This window comes from Chelon labrosus, assembly GCF_963514085.1.
Source record: "Chelon labrosus genome assembly, chromosome: 11".
Lineage (NCBI taxonomy): Eukaryota > Metazoa > Chordata > Actinopteri > Mugiliformes > Mugilidae > Chelon > Chelon labrosus.
Window position 1 is genome coordinate 25,864,789 of NC_140344.1, and position 19,620 is coordinate 25,884,408.

The following is a 19,620-nucleotide window of genomic DNA, read 5'->3' on the forward strand; positions in this document are numbered from 1 at the left end:
TGCCTTTCCTGACAAGAACAAATCGACTTGCGTTCCCCGTTGACCCGAAACCGAGCCCCCACCAGAGTCCCCAAATACCACCCGCCGCTAGCACGCAGCTGATACACGGAGCCCTCCTCCACCTCGCCAACGCCACACCATGCTGGGCAGCCTGCAACACAGACGCAGCATATTTCTGGAGGAAGCAGTACCACACAGAATATTCTAGACAGCATTAATCATTGTTTTGTATCTTCACAATAATTATAAAATATTTTTGCATAAAGCTAGCATATTTGTCCACTCCCATATTGTCAAGACTGATAAATAATATACTCGAGAAGTCAATGGGACGGAGGTAGAAAGGGAAGATAATAGAGAAATAAACAAACAAATAAACAATAAAGAAAAATAGGCAAATAAAAACAAAGATTAAATTATAGTATTATAGTCAGTTATAGAAGTAAGTAAAAACAAAAAGAAAATTGTCTTTTGTCATGTTTTATACATTAATAAATGCCTACATTAACATTTAGTAGTATTTCGGTGCAGTTAAATGTATTTGTTACGTAATTTATGTCACTTTATTATACCATTTTTGATTATGGCTCTCCATATAAATCCATATATAAGGCGACCATGCCACAAAGCTGTTAGATTTTTTATTTTTTATTTTTTTATAGGGCTAGCTGAAGTTAAAATGTGTGGATGACCTTATGTCACTGACTGTATAATGTGAGTTGAAATGCCCCACAAAATTCCGGGGCTCTTGAACGCACCTCTAATCAGTGACAGGTGAAGACTTCCGGGGAAAAACCAAACAACAGGAAAAAAACAAACAACAAAGAAATGTAAGTAAATTTAAGACGTTAAAAATTGCAGCTGTTTTATTTTAAACTCATTATTAATGTATAGTATAGTTTAATGTAATAATAGTATATAATGATGACGTTAATTAGGCTAAGTAGCTAGCTTGGTTAGCTTGTTTTGTTTGTCACGTTTGTTGGCGTCGAGATAACTGATAAACATTGAGATACACTTCTTCTTTTTTGTTTGTTTTGCTAAACTTAGCCTCATATTTAACAGTTAGGGAGTTGAATGAAATTAAAATATAAATATTGAGCGACAGATTTTTTAATTTTTTGAATGTCAAAGCTTTAACCCACTTTTAAAGCAAAGTAATAATAAGAAATCAGCATCTTTCTCCATTCAGACAACAATAGACCAGGTTTAGTTTAAACACCTGTTACTAAAATGACGTTTTAAATTCTTTAATCTCTCACTGTTAATTCAGTAAATATTAGATAAGATAATAAGTCTGGTTATTTACGTTATTTATGTATTTATGTTGGACAAAATGTTGTATTTTGTTAATTAATAAGGAAAATGGTAAACCTGTAAAGGGGGTTTTAAACAGCTTTAAGGTTTTAACATATAGGTGATCGCTGTTTCACTTCAAAAAGGAGATCAAATAATTGTCTTTTTGAACTTTTAGAAATCAGGCTGCTTATGGATAACAATAAAATGAACAGGAGTTTATGTAGGTTATCACTGCGGCCAAAAGTAGACGTCCGATTTCAGAACCACAGATTGGCTCGTGTACTTTACGACACTGCAGGTTTTAGGTTCCAGTCAATTGAACTGAACTGAATAAGTAAAGTTAAGGTATTTTAACAAATAAATTTAAAGGAAGGGAAAACACCTAGATGAGATCAGTGTTTCGTTTGAGCACCCTTTGCCTTAAAACAGCTCCAGATTTTCCTCAGCATACACAGTTTCATATGGTACTTTGCAGGTAGATCACAGGTGTCAAAAATACGGCCCGCGGCCCGAAAGTGGCCCACCAGAGAGTCTGATCTGGCCCGCAGCATGAATTGCAAAAAATTACGTGAAATATTTTAATGAAAATAACTGTTATCCCTTATTTTTCTACTGTTTTAGTGGACAGCACACAACACTGAGACCCAGGACTAAACAGCAGACAGCAATGTGAACAAATTGCAGTTATTTTCTTAAATTCTCCTAATTTACTTGTTCATTTTTGCACTAAAACAAATGGAAAAAATCTGGAGTTGTCGTTATTTATAGGGTATTATGCTGTTATCCTCCTGGTCTGGCCCACTTGAGATCAAATTGGGCTGAATTTGGCCCCCGAACGATAATTAGTTTGACACCCCTGAGGTAGATTATTCCAGGCATCCAAGAGAACTGCTACTTACCTAAAATGGTTGCATGTTTTAAAGGAGGTTTCCACACAAAATTTGTGTTTGTTTAGACGTGTTTTTATGTGATCAAGCTGAAAATTTTCAAATCATTCACGTAAGTTTTGAGATTTCAAGTTTGAACTTGGTTTCTTACGTGCCTCCACAACTCCCCATCTTCTCAGATCCTATCCATAAGGTTATCTTCTGACCCATTGTTGCACAACTATGATCATTAATCATGCACATGCAGAAGCATATCCATATGAGCACATGCGATCTTATACTTTTCTTAAACCGGGAGAGATTTAGATCTAATACTGCACAAAGCTCTCCTGGAGATTGGGGTTTAACAGCCCATGGAACGATGTGATTCAGGCTGCAAATCCATACTTTATTTTCACCTCAACATTAAATATATCACTGCTCAAAGGTCACCAAGCACTCGCACACATCAACACATGGGGTAACATGAATTGAGCGACACGAACACCCCAGCATCAATATCCACAAGGACAGAAAACCTGTTAGAGCTCTGTTTGTCAAGACACACACACACACATTCTCTGCTTTGAGTCTAAATGTTGCAGGAACATTCAAGTAGTGAACTGAGAGTGGGACACTGCTCTGGCTCATTTTTTTTACAATTTTATTCAGCTAATAAGCAGAATAACAGACCATTCAGAACTAAAAGGCCTCATGTAACCACCTCACTCAGAACAGACTGACCTGAACTCGCCCTAAAGGAAAATATTAGCTCCTAATAACCATGTAATCACTTGATCTGCCGGTTTCTCTCTGGTTGGAATAAATCCCCTCTTTCCGCACATGTTTGCCCCGCGTAGGGTAAGAAACATTTACGTAGATGGAAAAACAACCAGTTGTTCGAACAAATGTTTGAAAAGATGAACGAAAACTGGAAATAATGAAGGCATTAAATTGAAAACATGGGTCCATGTTGGTCATCTTCTCCTGAGTGAATTCAATTTGTTAATAAGTTTGAGGGGAAAAAGAGAAAGATTTGATATTCCACAGCAAACAGAATCTCTTTATCAAAAAAAGGTCTGTTTTGATTGATGTTTTAAGTCACGTAAACACGTATATATATTATCAGATTTTATTTTTGTTTTATTCAGCGTCCCAGTTAATAGTTACATCGGAATCTCTGATCAGAAAGTAATATTGACCATGTGCATCCAGTTTAGCCATTAATTCCACTCTCAGCTTTTATCCATTACAGTTTGCCAAACTTGAACTTGTCATGCATCCACAACTCCCCATTTTCTCAAATACTATTTATGTAGTTTTCTTCTGACCCATTGTTGCGTGGCTGTGATCTTTAATCATGCACATGCAGAAGCATATCCATATGAGCACATGCAATCTTGTAGTTTTCTTAAACCGGGGGAGATTGAGATCTAAGTCTGCACGAAGCTCTCCTGGAGATTGAGCTTTAACAGCCCATGTAACGATGTGATTCAGGCTACAAATCCATACTTTATTTTCACGCCATTAAATATATCACTGCTCAAAGGTCATGACACACTCACACACCAGCACATGGGGTAACATCAATTGAGTGACACACAGAAACCAGCGTCAATATCCACAAGGACAGAAAATCTGTTATTATTGTGTGTGTGACACATTCGTCCATGTCCACACAAGCACAGTTTCTCAAGACACACTCTGCAATTTGTTGATAAAGACTCATCAGAGAATGGGCATGGGCTTTCTGAGGGTGTCCTGTGGTGTCTGGCATCAGAATGTTGTTAGTGGGGGGCCTTTGGGTCCTATGGGTTGAGGGGAGGGGCAGATAGGTGATCAGTTTGGGATCTAGTGAATTTGGAGGCCAGGTCAACACCTTGTGCTGTTCTTCATGTTTTTTTTAGTTGTTCCTAAAGTGTTTTTGTGTGTGTGCCTGTGTCAGGCTGCATCCTGCTGGGGATGACTGCTGCCATCAAGGAGTGTCATTGCTATGGGGTGGGTGTGTCTGGTCTGGTCTAGGTGGGTGCTACATGTCTAAGTAACATCCACACCAATGAATGCCAGGTCCAAAAGTTTCCCAGCAGGACATTGAATTGTCACAAGATGGTCTATGTTATTCACTTCACCTGTCAGTGGTTATAATGTTGTGGCTGATCAGTGTGCGCTGGAATCTCTGATCAGAAAGAAATGTTTTCAGTGTAAATGTGACGCCTGTTACATTGACATCATCGTGTAAAATATTATTCTGTATGTATGTTTGGGTAATAGTGACAATTTCCAGTTAAGCCATCATGTTTTATTTCAGTCTCAGGTTTCATCCGTGGGAGTTTGTTTCTGTCGCCTCCAATAATTATTGTTCTGAATCTCAGAAACCTTCAAAATTGCTCCTAAAAATGCTTCCCAGTGTTATTTCCCAGTGTTGTTTCTCAACTCTGTAGAGAAAGCTCAAAACACCAAATACCTTACAAATTCTATCAGGATTTCCTTATTTAGTGACTAAGTGCCCCTAATGGACTCATAATGCATTCATAACCTCTTGAAGAAAACCGCTAAAATTCCAATTTATCTTTTCAGTTTACTCTGACGTGTCTCCCACTCTGATAATTGAATCTCAGCGTGGTAGTCATTAATGTGCCATCAGTTCCTCTCGAGTAAAATCAGCAAGTAGAAACGGGAGAATGAATTCTGTGAAGATAGTGACAGCTAGTCATTGGCTGCATTACAGATAGTCGTGCGCTTTGTGCTCTCTCTGTGCGCTCTTGAAGACCAGCTGACTGGACTGTTTCACTACACATGAGCAGCTACGGAAAATGTATTATGTGTTTGCATGTTTGTGTAAGGACGTGCATGTGTGCGTGCGTGTGTGTGGACACGTGTGGCAGCCATTGACCGTGATAATGGAAGTCAATAGGGCCTGTGTGATTCTGCATCTCGCGGGAGCGTTTGTCTTTGATTAGAGCGCAGCAGAGAACGGCTGACTGCACAGGAACCTTAATTGTCTCCCTGAATCACTGCACTGTAACTTCTGACAGTAAAGCTGACATGACCGACTGACTCCTGCCTCTGGAGTACATGTGTAGTCAATTGTGGCCGGGTGTTTGATAGTGAGGCTTTCATGTGTTGTTCTGACAGGATTTGGCGTTTAAACACATCTTGAGCAGTATGTGAAGGTTAGCGATTTGGGTCCCGTCAATTGTAATACGCGACATACCGAACAAAACAGGGCGTCTAAAGCTTGTTACATACGCCGCGAGAAATTTGTTGTGACTCCTAGGGCTTCTGGCCAGGTAATTAATACTTCACGAGAAACTCAAGTGCTGATTTCCAGGGAAGTCCTCATAGGGCCCTCCCACTGCAGCCTACATCACACGCACTAAGCATTGTGGGAGATGGACGACAAGAGGCGCTTTTCTTATTATTTCCGGATGTTGAACAGTCGTTTTGATGATCGTGTCCGTTGGATCTCACCGTTCATGCAGCATGCACCCACACACAGAATGCCGATCTCTACCCAGGAGAGGTTAGCGGTCACCTAACTGCTAACCAGAGGTTGTGCTAGACTTTTTCGTTGTCTGTCATTTTGACTGACAGGGTCGTAAAAATCCCGTCATAATCTATTTTTACCCGTCACTTTAATTTTTTAAAATAATAATAAAGACATATTCAGTAGCGTTTAATTTTCATTAAAGTTTCATTAACTTTAAGTACTTTTTTCAGAACAGTATTGACTTTAAATGGTAACAAAAAAAAAAAGTTTCGGCTGCCAACACGTCTTGTCCGTACTCGGAACGGGACTGCTAGCGTAAACAGCTCTTAGATGGTACCGTAGGGTTGAAGTGCTTCGGTGGTATGCAAATACCATTTTGGTAGCCGATAGCCGATAATCGGTGTACCAGGAAATCGTGCACCGACAAAAGTTCTGCGATGTTTGGAACGCAAACTGCGATGAGAGAAAAGAGCCAATTAATAAGGTCTAGGGCTGCAGCTATCGATTCTTTTTGTAATCGATTAATCTAGCACTTTATCGATCGATTAATCGATTAATCGGATATTTTTTTTACGTTTTTAAACAACCAAAACAAATGATGCATAACGAAAATTATGTGGCTGTAAAATGATCAAGCATTTGCCTTTTATTTCTCAAAAAAACAGAGAACTCCAACTCCAACATTTGGCTCCAAAACTAAGCCCATGTATTGCAATTTACCCATTAAAAGTGCCAGTGCCAACAATTACATAACAATACAGTTAAGCAAACTTACTGTAAAACAAAAAGCAATTTAATTTATTAATATGCACAGTTTCATGTTGTAATCTAGCCCTGACATCAAAGTAAATATCCGTTTTATGTAGATTTCTACACCTGCAGCATTTACCATTAGGCTACTAACAAATAATACATAATTTCTGGGGTGAGCCTATTTGCTATGGTAACCTAGCAACCTGTGTGTTTTTTTGTGAACGCGTGCTGTGCGTGAGGAAGAGTGAGAGAGATGAGGGTGCAGAGAATTTAGTAACGTCAATGATTCTGATAAGCTCAGGCCGGTCGCGTTCGCCTCGCGGCCGCTCAATTTGTGATAATAGGGGAGTATATGGGAGTATTTGGCCTATTCGCGGAGAATTTATTAACGTCAATGATTCTGATAAGCTCAGGCCGGTCGCGTTCGCCTCGCGGCCGCTCAATTTGTGACCCGCTGCGTAAATCCTTCGGCCGGCCCGGTCGTCCCGATTGCCACTCCGCCCCTGAAGCTAAACATCATATCTAGTCAAACCGCATCATGACATCGCTACATACAGTATGCGATTAAAATCAGCGAACATTAATGTATAGGTTTAGGTTACGTTACCTTGTTTCAGCGACGCTTGGTGAAACAGCATGTGGATGTTTTCTGTTCAGATGCTGGATCATTGAGCTTGTCCTGCTGTGGTACGCCAGGTCTACTTTGCAGTATCTGCACTTTGTTCTCTTCCTTTTTTAGAATGTAATGATCCCAAACTTTAGACATTTTTTGCCGTTTATGGGCATCTTTACTCTCCGCCATCGCGCCAACTAAATTCAAAATGTATTACGCGCTAGTGGTGTGCTTGCATAGGTGCTTCCAAAACAACGGTCCGTGTGGAACAATCAGATCCCTGCGCGTATAGTGCGCGTCATAGGAATTTAACGAGGCTTCGAGGCAGAGTTTTTGCCTCGACCAATTTTTGTAATCGAGTTAATCGAGTAACTCAACGAATCGTTTCAGCCCTAATAAGGTCACTCGCCACCAAGTGGTCAGGGGTGTGAATTGCAATCTGTCAAAATGACGGATGGCCTTCAGATTTTTCCATCACATTTTAAAAAGTAACGGTCAATGACGGAAAATATTCGGTTAACGCGACCCCTGCCGCTAACATATCCGGTTTTCCGCATTAACGACGCCCACTTCCAATTTCTGACCAATGACAGAATAGTTGGCGGACACCACACAAGAAGAAAGTTCTGCCCTGGTGTGTCGAGAACAAGCTGCGAGAACTCCCAAACCTTAGAGTTGCAAGAACAAAATGTTGTTGTCGCAGCCTGTCATGGTCACTGTTGCCTGTCAGGCTTTCCATCCAGTTTACAATGTGAGCTGCAGATATGAGCAGCAAAAAAAGCCGCTGACAGAAATGAGAACTATTGATTAGATCAGCTGTGACTAGCTAGCTAATAAATCTAAGGAGTTTGGTGTTTTTTTTCTGGTTGACCGGTTGCCTTTGGTTGACTTTGACATGTTTCCGGTTGACTTGCTTCCATTCTTTCCACTCTGAGGTCCCTGTACGAGTAGCAGGCTGAATCTGTTGTTAGAAAGCAACCCCATGACATTTTTAAAAGGTTGCCATACTTGACACATTCAGCTAAGAGGCCGTCTGGTTTCTCTGTGATTAAAATGGTGCTGTTGTCCTTCATTTCCGTTGCATTATATTTGGCAGAGTGGCAGTTGAGGATGTTTGGAACCAGTTCAATAACATCATTGATATAAGGGTGACTTACACTTTGTAATTTACAGTTTTGATTAGATTGGTAGCAAAGGTGTCAATTGCATATCTCACTCTGGCATGGTGATAATGGGACGTACTGTATTTCAAATGTGTGAAAGTGTCCCTCATCCATAGGTCTCAGGGTTTTTCATTTTGGCCTCACAGATGTGGAAATGAAGGGCACGTCATGGGAATTTTTTTTAATTGGGTAACTATTGCAGTGGAGAGCTACTTCTAGCTTAGGTACAGACTTTTCTATGTTTTTAACCTTGGGAAACGTCTCTAAAGTCAACCAAGAGCTGAAGAGAGTTGCTAAATTGAGCCTAAACGCCAACAGCAAACAGAACTGGTAGAAGCGTTGCCAATGACGGAAACCAAGCATTATGAGATAGAGTATTGAACATTAAACATCCAACACCAAAACACAAGATTTTAATGTAACATTCATGTGTTTTTAGTTCACCTACTACAACTCTTTGTATTGGAAATAAAGCTTGGTTACAAGTTAAGGTTAACACCAATAGACACACTGTTTAGCCTACTTTTGCTTTTGAATTTTGGCTTTTGGTAAAGCCAAATAAAGACCCAGATTCATGCTATTCCTAAGCATGACAGGGCTTAGTGTGCCTCATTATGACTGGACACTGTTCGAAGGAAGGAGTTTTTTTTTTTTGGAAACAGTCCCTAAATAATTAACAGGTTGCAGTGATAAGGTCATCAGAGTTAAAACGGGAGCTCCGGTCTTATCTGAAGCACCCGTCTCCTCTGATAGTTTGCCGTGTTCAGCCGAGCAGCTCAGGGACTCCTGCTTTGATTCCGTCGCCGGGATGTCGTCTCTCTTGTTTCAGTCCTCCCTTTGAAAAAGTCTCGCTCACGTTAAAAGACCTCCACACTGTCCGCGCGTCTTTCACAGAAAAGTAAATTCATCAAGGATCCATCGTTACAGTGCTGTAACAATTGATTCCCGATAGATTAATGAGCTTGATTTGAGCTGGCAGCGTTGTAGCAGAACAGTGGACTTTGCCAACAGCTCAAGACTTTTATTGATCCCTGGGCTTTCTCGTCTTAATACTGTTGTGTCGGACAAGAAAAGCAGGATCAAATTGCAGCCTGGCTCTGTGTTATTCCTGCTGAATCTGAACTGAAACAATATACAGTAATAAAAGAGCACTTTCATGTCCCTGTGGGTCGTCCTTTAAGCCCAGACTAAAAGCTTTTTAAGGTTTAACGTCTGAGACAAACCACCTTCAAGCCAAGAACTGCGTGTTATGAACTCAAAATAGTTTTTACGTGTTATTTTTGCCTCCATGACCGCTGTTTAACCACCTTGAGAAGCCCTTCAGCTGTCAAATAAATGCAATGATAGGAGTTGTTTGTGCTGTTAAGCCTTTTCAGAGAGGTGACAAACAGCGAGGATGCAGTGCTGTGCTGTAAACTGTGAAAGACACAATGACAGAAAATAAAATTTGCACCTTTTTTTTTTTTTTAGACATTTAGGTGTTTTTATCTCAAATTACAAATCACAATATCTTTTCTATCTTTTTTTTCTGCAGGTGTATGAGAGAGGAACCAACGTGGAGCAGTTTGTGACCCGTTTCCTGCTGAAGGAATCGGCCAATCAGATCCAGTCTCTCCTGAGCTCCGTGGAGAGTGCCGTGGACGCGATTGACGAGCAGCACAGCCAGTCAGGGTGAGCCACTGAGGCTGGCTGCCGTGTGTGTGTGTGTGTGTGTGTGTGTGTGTGTGTGTGTGTGTGTGTGTGTGTGTGTGTGTGTGTGTGTGTGTGTGTGTGTGTGTGTGTGTGTGTGTGTGTGTGTGTGTGTGTGTGTGTGTGTGTGTGTGTGTGTGTGTGTGTGTGTGTGTTGTTTCTTCATGTATCATGGCATTACATGTGAAACTCAGATTGTCAGCGGCTGTAATGGAAACCAGGCAGTGTTTCAAGCCCAAATCTTCTTTGGTTAAAACATCTGTCGCTCTCACTCACGCACACAGAAACCAATTTTCATCTCCTTCATCACATTTTTATTACCTTCCATCTCGCCCTCATTCCTCTTCTCTGCCCACTGTGCTTAAAGCCAATTCTCCAAATCGAAATTCTTCTATTGTTCTTTCTCCTTTATCTCCTTCTGCCTCTGTTCTTATTTTTTATCTAATTCTCCCCCTTCTTTTTCCCCTGTCCCTTCCCTCTCTTTCTCCATCTCTACCTATATTTCAGTCATCTACCTGCCAAGGTGAGTCCACGGATGCCCGAGAAGCGCTACGAAAACACTGTCCCTGACTACCCCCCTAACAACAGAGTCAGCGCCAGGGAGGCTGTCAGGACCATCAACACTGCTTCAGGTGACACACTAAAACTCACACTCTTGTAGTTGGAGGCCGTTTGTCAAGCCCCTTTTATGATTAGCCTCACATCCCCATACCTTTAGTGAAGGTATATCACTCTGGGTGGGCAGAAAATCAAACTTTGACTCAGCAGTTTGTCATCTACTGCAGGGTTGCCCACACACCGTTTTTGGCTTGTGAACTACTTTTACGATGACCAAGTCAAAATGATATTGGCACACCTTGTGTAACTGCATGAAACCTGACATGACCATGACAAGAAGCAGTCCAATGCATTTATAATCACTTACCTTACTCTGATGACTTGCATTGCACTAGTTTCTTACTCAGTCCAGCACGCTGTCTCATTTTTCTACTCCTTTTTCAGTCGATGTAATTTGGAAGCAGGGCTGCAACTAATGTCTAGTCAACTAGTCGGATTAAGAATTGCACAGCAGTAAACATTCTATACAGTAATAGCACAGAATTGCATGACTAGTAGTAGATAGGAAATTAGAGGGCAAGAGCTCTGTGCCAGAGAAAAGAAAGTGGAGGATGCAAGAGAGGAGAGAGAAGAAAGAAGGAGGACATGTGTTTGGTGCATCGTCCCCCAGCAGCCTAGGCCTATAGCATCACAGCTAAGGGATGGTTTAGTCCAGAGCCTAACTATAAGCTTGATCAAAAAGGAAAGTCTTAAGCCTGACCTTAAAAATAGAGAGAGTGTCTGCCTCCCGAACCCAAACTGGGAGCTGGTTCCACAGGAGAGGAGCCTGATAGCTGAAAGCTCTACCTCCCATTCTACTTTTTGAAATTCTAGGAACCACAAGTAGGCCTGCACTTTCAGACAGCATTACTCTTTAAACTGACATGATTCTTCACACAAATAATATAGATTATTGTTGCCTTGGTTAAACGCAGAGACAACTCTGCGCATACAGTAATAGGCTAGCTACTTGCATCGAAGCTAACTATTTTACAGGGTGCGTCTGCATCTTCTGAAATGTGTTCCCTCTTCAAATGTTCATGCGTAGCTGATGTGGCCCCATGGTCAGCGAGGTTCATCTTACAAATATTGCACGTGACAGTTTTCTTGGGTGTTTCCTGTATGAAATGTTCCTGAACTTTGGACCATTTGTTTCACGTTAGCATCGCTTCAGCCGCTTCCATGTTCCATGCTGCTTCCCCTTCTGTTCCCGGTCACTTGTGTGCATGTGCTGTCAGTGCATCAACAAGGTGGGAAAAGTGAGATGTCTCACTTTGAGCTAGCTCAGTTGGCTATGGTGAAACACTGTTTAGCCGGGCATTGCGTGCTGTGGGATGTCGTTGCACCCCTATTTGGAAGGCTAACTACTCAGCTCGCTAAAGTTTTGCAGCAGCTCACCCGAGGAGGATAAATGATAGACTATTATCTAAAACATAATTTTTGAATGGCACACTGTCTACCGGTCGATCCCGTATTGTGCATCCCTGATCTACTGCATACATAAACACACACACGCTCTCGACTGTATGTGATTTATTCCACATAAAAAGCTAAATCAGCCTCCCGTGCATGTCCGTTTCATCTTTCTGAGAAGGGCAAGAAGAGGCTAAGTGAGGTAGAAAGCGGAGAATGTTACAAACCTGTCAGAGAGTGTCGGTCCAAATACCCACACCTGCTCTGTAGTACTGTTTTTGTGCCGCTCGATTGATTGATCGGCTGGTTATTCTCTTTGAGAATGTGCAGGGTCATCAATATTCTCCTTCAATATCCACTCTCTCTCCTCCTCCGCCAGCCAGTAGCTGCGTGCTCACCTTGACACTCTGCTTCCCCTCGAGCAAATTGCTCACTGAAGAAATGACACTTCAAAGGTTGTTGACATGTGGGATCCTTTTTTTTTTTTTTTTTTTTCACTGCGCCAACTTCACAGGAGACGAGTCAAACTGAAAATACAGTTTAGTGGAACCGCAGGTGAAAGGAAAGCCTCGAAGGGCAGAGCAAACTTTATTCAATCACTTCTCGGATGTTTTATTGACAAGTGTCGGTCCAGGCAGAACAGTGTTGTTGTTTCGGGGTCTTCGGGTCATTTTACAGCCTGAGCAGCAGAGCTAGAAAAGTGAAAGGATGATGCAAGTGTTAGTGTATGCAGTAGACAGAATTGTGAACTCATTTCCTGTATGACTGAGAAATTGAACATATTTAGACTGCACATTTTCCTACAAATACTTCCATAAACTTTACATTCATTGCTGCTTGCATTCTTCTTCCTCACTGTATCTTGTTGGTGTGTTGCAGCATTAGTTTGCACCAACATGCAATCAGCTCTGAAGTGTGAGACTGACCACAGGGTGATTGATCCTCATGAGTATACGTGTTTTGTCCTCTTGTGCATTCAGGATACAAACAAAATGGAGACATAACCTTAACTCCAAATCTTAGTTTTGGACTTTTGTAGAAGCTCCTGGAATGCAGACGTTATGGTGATTAGGGCTGCAGAGGCTCCTCTCAATTTGCGTGGAATATGTTGACGTCACAGTGTTTACGTTCTTTCCCAATTATCCCTAAGGAATGCATCAAATTATAGAAAAGGCCCAAGCCAGAAAGCCATTAAACTGCACATTTTTTTTGAAAATGACACGTCCCACCAATGGGATGAAGAGGATCTGCCGGATTTTTGACCTTAGTCAGTATTTGGACAGTATTTCTTCATTAGTAGTCAGTCGAGTCGTGGTTGTGTCCTTATCTGTTGTGCCTCACAACACAAAAACTCAACAAAGACTCTCCAGATCAGATGCTAACTGCTTGATTTTGTGCACATAGACCTAGAAAAGCTAAACGTAGGGAGCAGCTGTGGCTCAGTAGGTAGAGCCACGAGCTAGAGGGTTAGCGGTTAGATCCCTGGTGCGTGGGTCACACTCCGAGGTGTCCTTGAGCAAGACACTGAACCCCCAAGTTGTTCCCAGTGCTATGAAGCTGAAGCATCATTATTTTCATCTTGTTTTTTGGATATGCCGTGACCTTCACTGACATAAATACAAGACCATTAACCATTTACCAGTGACCTTACGCTCTAAGTGGGTTAAAGAAACAGTTTTGCAAATAAATAATATATGTATTTTCAATTATAATGAGCACAAGTCACTGAGGTTAAATCATACTCAACACTGTCTATGCCAATTAATGGCAGAGTATAATATCCTAATTAGGTGAAGACTGAATAAATCTGAAATCTCATTAGGTAAAAAGTGAAAGTTTGCTATGGGTTCACGTTAATATGCGTAATTACGATTGTAATTTAGCAACTAACATCCCATCGTCACCATAAAATGTCCTGTCTGACTGACTGAGCGCCATGCACTGAACTGAGTGTATGTAGAAAAAGCCATTATTGATTTAGTAAGCGATCTGTAGGATGCCGATTGATCTCCTGTGGTTTAATGAACCCAGTGTTCCCTATGGCGCTCACACGGTTGGTCTGTTACACAGGAAACCGCCGTTGGGTAACGTTCACCTTCCTCCTTTAGGCGCAGAGTTGAACTTGAAAGTTTGTTGCCTTGACAGAATTTTCCGATCTGTGTCATGCCGTTAAGTGAATTGAGTGTTAAGCCCTATTTGGATGGGACATTAATGCTTGATTTAATGATTTCATCTGTCTAAATGGCTGAGTGAGTCAGCGACATCTCGACTTGGCACCCTAACATCTGTCCAAACTTTGACTTATAGCGCATCCTTCATAATTCTAAAGAGACAAGAGGCAGAAAAAAGCCGCGAGCCAAGCCAGTGTTTTGAAAAAGTAAAAACCCACCCTGAAATCACACAGATGCTGATTCGCACTGGATCACTTTTATCACAGGAACTCTGTGTTACGAGAACTAGGCTAGGTAATTTGCGGTGTAATTTTTGCTTTATAAATTACGGGCATGGACGATTTGCACGAGATTAAGATCACAGACGACCTCCGCTACTATTACAAATTACAGGAGGTACCCAAGTAGAACTAGTCCCGTGCAAACGGGGCTTTAGTAACAGCTACCTTTCTGTAAATCTGTTGTGTTTCACTGCTGTGATGTACACACACACACTGCAGAGTTTGACAATGCTGTCAGATTAGACGGGACGAGGCAGCGGCTTCTCTTTATCCTCACAAAGCGCAAAGAACAGTCTACAAATACATCCTCATGAATGATACACACTTTGCGAAGGAGCGGTTTTATTTTTGTATGAGATTTTGCACCAGAGTGACACTGCATGCTCTCATCTGTAGAAATACACAAGAATTTGAGAGTAGAAGCTCGCTGAATAGAGACTGATTGGCGGTTTAGGCCTATGCGTCAATTTGTCGCGGTAGCTACGCTGTCAGCCTAGACCCTAGCGCCGTAGCTCACATGCACCTCCCCAGAAATGCATCTGCACGTTGCGGCGACACAGAACACAAGAGTTATGATGGGTCCGATTGGTCTGCTAGGTTGACTCAGACTTGAAAGTGAAGCAGGAAGTAGAAACACAAATTAACCCTCGAAAAAGACACAGCTCCGACTAGTGTTGGGTGGCGTTTTTATAGAGCGTGCCAGACTGACGAGAGCACAAGTATAAATGGCTTGCCCCGGTGTCGGCTACGTGCATAGGCTGCGCCGTCTGTGTCCAGCAGTACTTTAAAAGAGCCTTAACACACAACTGTAGTGGATTTGTTGCTGTACGCTCTGAGAGATTTGTATCAGTGGATGCTATTCCGATTTTCAGCTTAATGATTGTACAAGATGAACAGTCATTAGCAATCAACATGATTGCTAGAAGAAAATAACTTTCGTGCTCTCTTCGTAGCTGGTGGAATATTTTGACATGTCGGATGCTTATTCACTCTTATTCACAGAGATGAAAAGACGTGTTTCACTTTCAAGTCTGTTCAGTAATGATTTCTAAAATCACTTAAGCCATTTCTTTAATCTTTGCTAGAACCACATTTCATTTTTGTTGGACTTTAAACTTATTTTATTTGTATTAACTGCATTAGTAGTATTAGTCTTTGTGTCTGTACTTCTATACGTCCACGTACAGCAGAAGGAAATGATCCAGTAACTGAATCTAGTATAATACATCTCATCTCTCGAAAGGTTTTAAACTAAATCATAGGTCAGGGTATCGCTACAGTTTTCCCGATTTGATTCAATATCAACTCGTTTAGGAATATTTTGGTTTTGGAACAGTTTTACTTAGTTATGAAAAGAGAATTTCACAAAACTAATACTGTCACTGGTTTCTAAGATTTGCGTTATTTTCATAATGTTCTACCTCTTGTTGGCACATCTGACATATGTATGGCTTTGCTTTTTTGTTTTTAATTCCAAAAGTCTTCCACGCATCACTAGGTGACTAATCTAGTTGTGGACTCTCAGGATTTTGTGTCATGAGAAACCAGATCGCAGTGAGATTTCTAACAAGAGGACGCAGGAAAGTGGGTGTATTTAAAAAATCGATCTGAGGATTTTATGAATCGATATTGGATTTGGAACCACACTGTGTCAAGACGCTTTAAAGAACCTGAAGCGAGCGCTAAGGTGATGGTGCCAAGACAAAAATCCTTATGAACAGGAAGAACCCTTCAGCAGACTCCAGCTCATATGGGGAGGGGGGGACCAGGTCGGCCAGGAAGAGGGACAGAAAAAGAGGGAGGTTGGTACAGAAGAGAAGGAAGGAGGGAAGCAGAAAGAGGCAGAAAAATTCAAACAAATGTACATGTTAGTAAATGATGCATGATGCATGGGAGACAGAGAATTTATTAAAAGATGGACGGATAGAGCCAGCACTCACACAATGTTTTGTATGAACGATATGATTGAAGATGTTACTTGGTGTTAGAGGTGCTGGAAGGTAGATGTTTAGACCTGTGGACAGATCCAGGCCGTTTCCCCCACTTCCAGTTTTGCCCCTAAGATAAGCCAACTGATTTAGGAGACTGTAATTTTTTTGTGTGCCAATGTGTAAGAAATCGCTATATGAATACAAGCTGCTTTAACACTTTTAACTGCACAGATATTTTCCCTTTGCGAGAAAGCAACAACACAAATTCCCCAGCATATCAAATTCTCTTTAGACCAGATCTGGGAGTGTTGACGCTGCTGTTACCGCTGCATGTTACCTGTTAAACCTACGACTATGAGGTGTAGAATATTCAGTTTACATCATGACAACACAACGATTAGAGTCCTCGCCAGCAGCTTTATACATGAAAGCTCCTGAATTATTGATTAAGCCGCCCTAGAGGGAGAAAAATAAAAAAGATTTTCATTTTAGTTGAGTTGTATTTCTTTTACACAACATGACGCAGGATTCCCGGTCCTTGATCCTTGATCTTTGGCCTTTGATCCCGACGCCCCTACAAACACGTTGATAGAGACAATATTAGCTAGAGACGACCCAGACCTCTGACAAAGACATAACGCTCCAATAAAGCAAAACCAAAGTGCTGCTGGGTGATGAAGTAGCTCCCAGTGGCTGCAGCAGATGACTGCGTAACACACTGATGCCTTCATGGTCTTTATATCCAAATGTGAAAACATGGCAGTGCAGCAGACCCATCGGTGAAATAAAAATCTACTCTATCGACTCTGTTTCTCTCAGCTCTTCTGAGGTGAATATTAAAAATAATAAATAAATGATTAGAAAGCTTCTTTGTTAAACCAGTGGACCTTCATACCTAATGAAGAGACTGCACTGAAAGCAGCAACTTACTGTGTTCAGACTTTTTTCATCTTAGCTTGTTTTGTTTCTCTTTTCTTCATCGCTTGCTCTCATTGGAAGTGAACGATCAAAGCAGTGCATTTTCCAAAGTGCATTTTTTTATACAATTGGCTCTTTAGAAATAAAAGAAATAAAAGCTGCTCTCTAATCTGACCAGAAAGCTGTTTCAATCAGAAGATCTTCTAGTATTTGTGTATCCCGCTACAAATACTGCACACAGGCAATATATTTTTCCCCAACACAAATATCGTCTTTAATGAGGATATAGCCCAGAGTTTGTGCTGCACAAGGATTCTGTTTTATTGTTGTTATTCTTAGTTTTGAACCTTGGTGTCTGCATTTTATTTTCTATATTCCGTACAAAAAAAAATGTAATTATTGCTGCTTCTTTGCACCGCAGCAGCCTTTCCTGTTCTTTTGTTTCTGTTCTCAGGCATCAAAGTGCAGAGAAAAAAAAATGGGTTATACACAGGTGGCATTCAAAAGTTTGGTGGCAGAGATATGCACTGCTCTGATCTGGAGGAACTGAAAAAAGTTTGGTTCTTCAAGTTCCAGTTCTGCGTAGACTAAAGCTCGATTCATGACTGGTACAAAGCTGAAGGCTCAAACTGACTGATCTTCACCTGTGTCATCTTTCAGGGGAGTTTAACGGCTCGCGTACTAGAATATGTTTGAATTTACTACAGAGAGAAAAGGCCGTTGAGCCACATAGTGCAGACGCAGGCCTGTATTTAGTATTTCTGCTGCAAAAAAAAACTCGAGACAAACGGTTTCCTCCTGTGCGTCGTCTGTTAAACTCTTGATCTACTCTGAAACCTCTGAGTCGCCAAATTCATCTGCTACACTGCTGGGCTGCCGCGAGGTTCAGTGCCTTTCTTCAGAGTGTAAGAGCAGCAGACAAACGGTGTGACAGATGGCGGCCCACAGGAGCTGGACACTAAACTTATCATTGTGCAGTTAACAAAAAAAATGCACTTTAAAGTTATTTTGGTGCTCATTTCTCCAAACATTCGCAGCTGTGAGCGACTATTAACGTGATCAGGTTTGATTTCAGCACAAAGCTGTCATCACATTAGCGGCTATTCACCGCCACGGCGATGAGACTGGAGCTGAAGTTTAAAGTGCTGCTTGATTACTGCATTACAAGGCTTGTTTGGGAATTTCAGCCCCAGTGTTTCTGGGCATTGTGCAGCCTTTCATGCTCTGATGAGGATATTTTAGTAAGTTGCCGTGGCCGTTAAAATGCATTTCCCAGTTTTGGTTTCCTCCTGTACTCATCTTAGTGCACTGTAAAGCTTGAATCTCCATTACTAATAATATTCTGTATATTGTGACATGCCACCAATGAGTGTGTTTGATCAGCAGAATTAAAACTAATAGAGTATGCATCAATTTTGTAAAGAATTGCAGAAGAAAAAATGAATTTTTTAAAGTTTTATTAAGGGCGGCACAGTGGCGAGGTGGTTAGCACTGATGCCTCACAGCGAGAAGGTCCCGGGTTCGAATCCACGGGCCAGCTGGGCCTTTCTGTGTGGAGTTTGCATGTTCTCCCTGTGTCTGCGTGGGTTCTCTCCAGGTACTCCGGCTTCCTCCCACCTTCCAAAGACATGAAAATAATTCAACTGCTTGTCCTCTGGAGGGTCGTTCGGGGCTGGAGCCTATCCCGTTGGACAAGAGGCGGGGTACACTGTGGACGGGTCTAACACAGAGGCTCACACCTATGGCCAATTTAAAACTCACCAGTGAACCTAAGAAGCATGTATTTGGACGGTGGGAGGAAGCCGGAGAGAACCCACGCAGACACAGGGAGAACATGCAAACTCCAGGCTTTGTTTCGAACCCAGAACCTTCTTGCTGTGAGGCAAAATACCACAGTGCCGCCCTCAGTTCCTACAGCGTGTTACAGACTGCTTTATAACAGATATGTCGACTGTTTAAAACCTTGTGAGCATGTGTGCGTGGAGCTTGAGCGCCCCTAACCTTGGAAACGGCGACGAAATCTTTTTCAACTAGATTTCTTCCAGCTGTTCCTTTTCACCGTCATTATTCTATAATATGATGTTTTATAATATAAAATGAATTCAATGAAACATATAATGAACAGCGAATCTTGATGTAAATCCAGCCTTTCCCACTCTTTGTCAGCGTCTCTTACCTCATGCCTTATCTCTCTCTCTCGCCCCCCTCTCTATTTTCTCCCCCACCTCCCTCCCTCTCTTCTATACCGTAGGCTGTAAAGCAGCACTGACAGCTCAGGTCCTTGATGTCAGCTGCGCTTTGTCTCCTGTCAAGACAAGACGATTGATTAATGACTCCTTAAAATCCTCTCTTCCCCCGCTTATAGCCGCCGTATGTGCACGTATGAAGTTTCTCCTATCGCCATAAAAGGACATATAGGGAGGCGTGTGTGTGGCG

At 41.7% G+C, this 19,620-nt stretch overlaps 1 protein-coding gene across 1 annotated transcript in view; it reads left to right on the top strand.

Moving 5' to 3' along the window:
• Positions 1–19,620, top strand: part of necab2 (N-terminal EF-hand calcium binding protein 2) — a gene marked incomplete at its 5' end in the record, with an annotated part of 149,523 nt that overhangs the window by 66,309 nt on the left and 63,594 nt on the right. The window contains 2 exons of the mRNA XM_084555137.1: positions 9,719–9,855; positions 10,381–10,505. Coding sequence (XP_084411263.1) covers positions 9,719–9,855; positions 10,381–10,505 — 262 coding nt within the window. The remainder of the gene's footprint in view (positions 1–9,718; positions 9,856–10,380; positions 10,506–19,620) is intronic.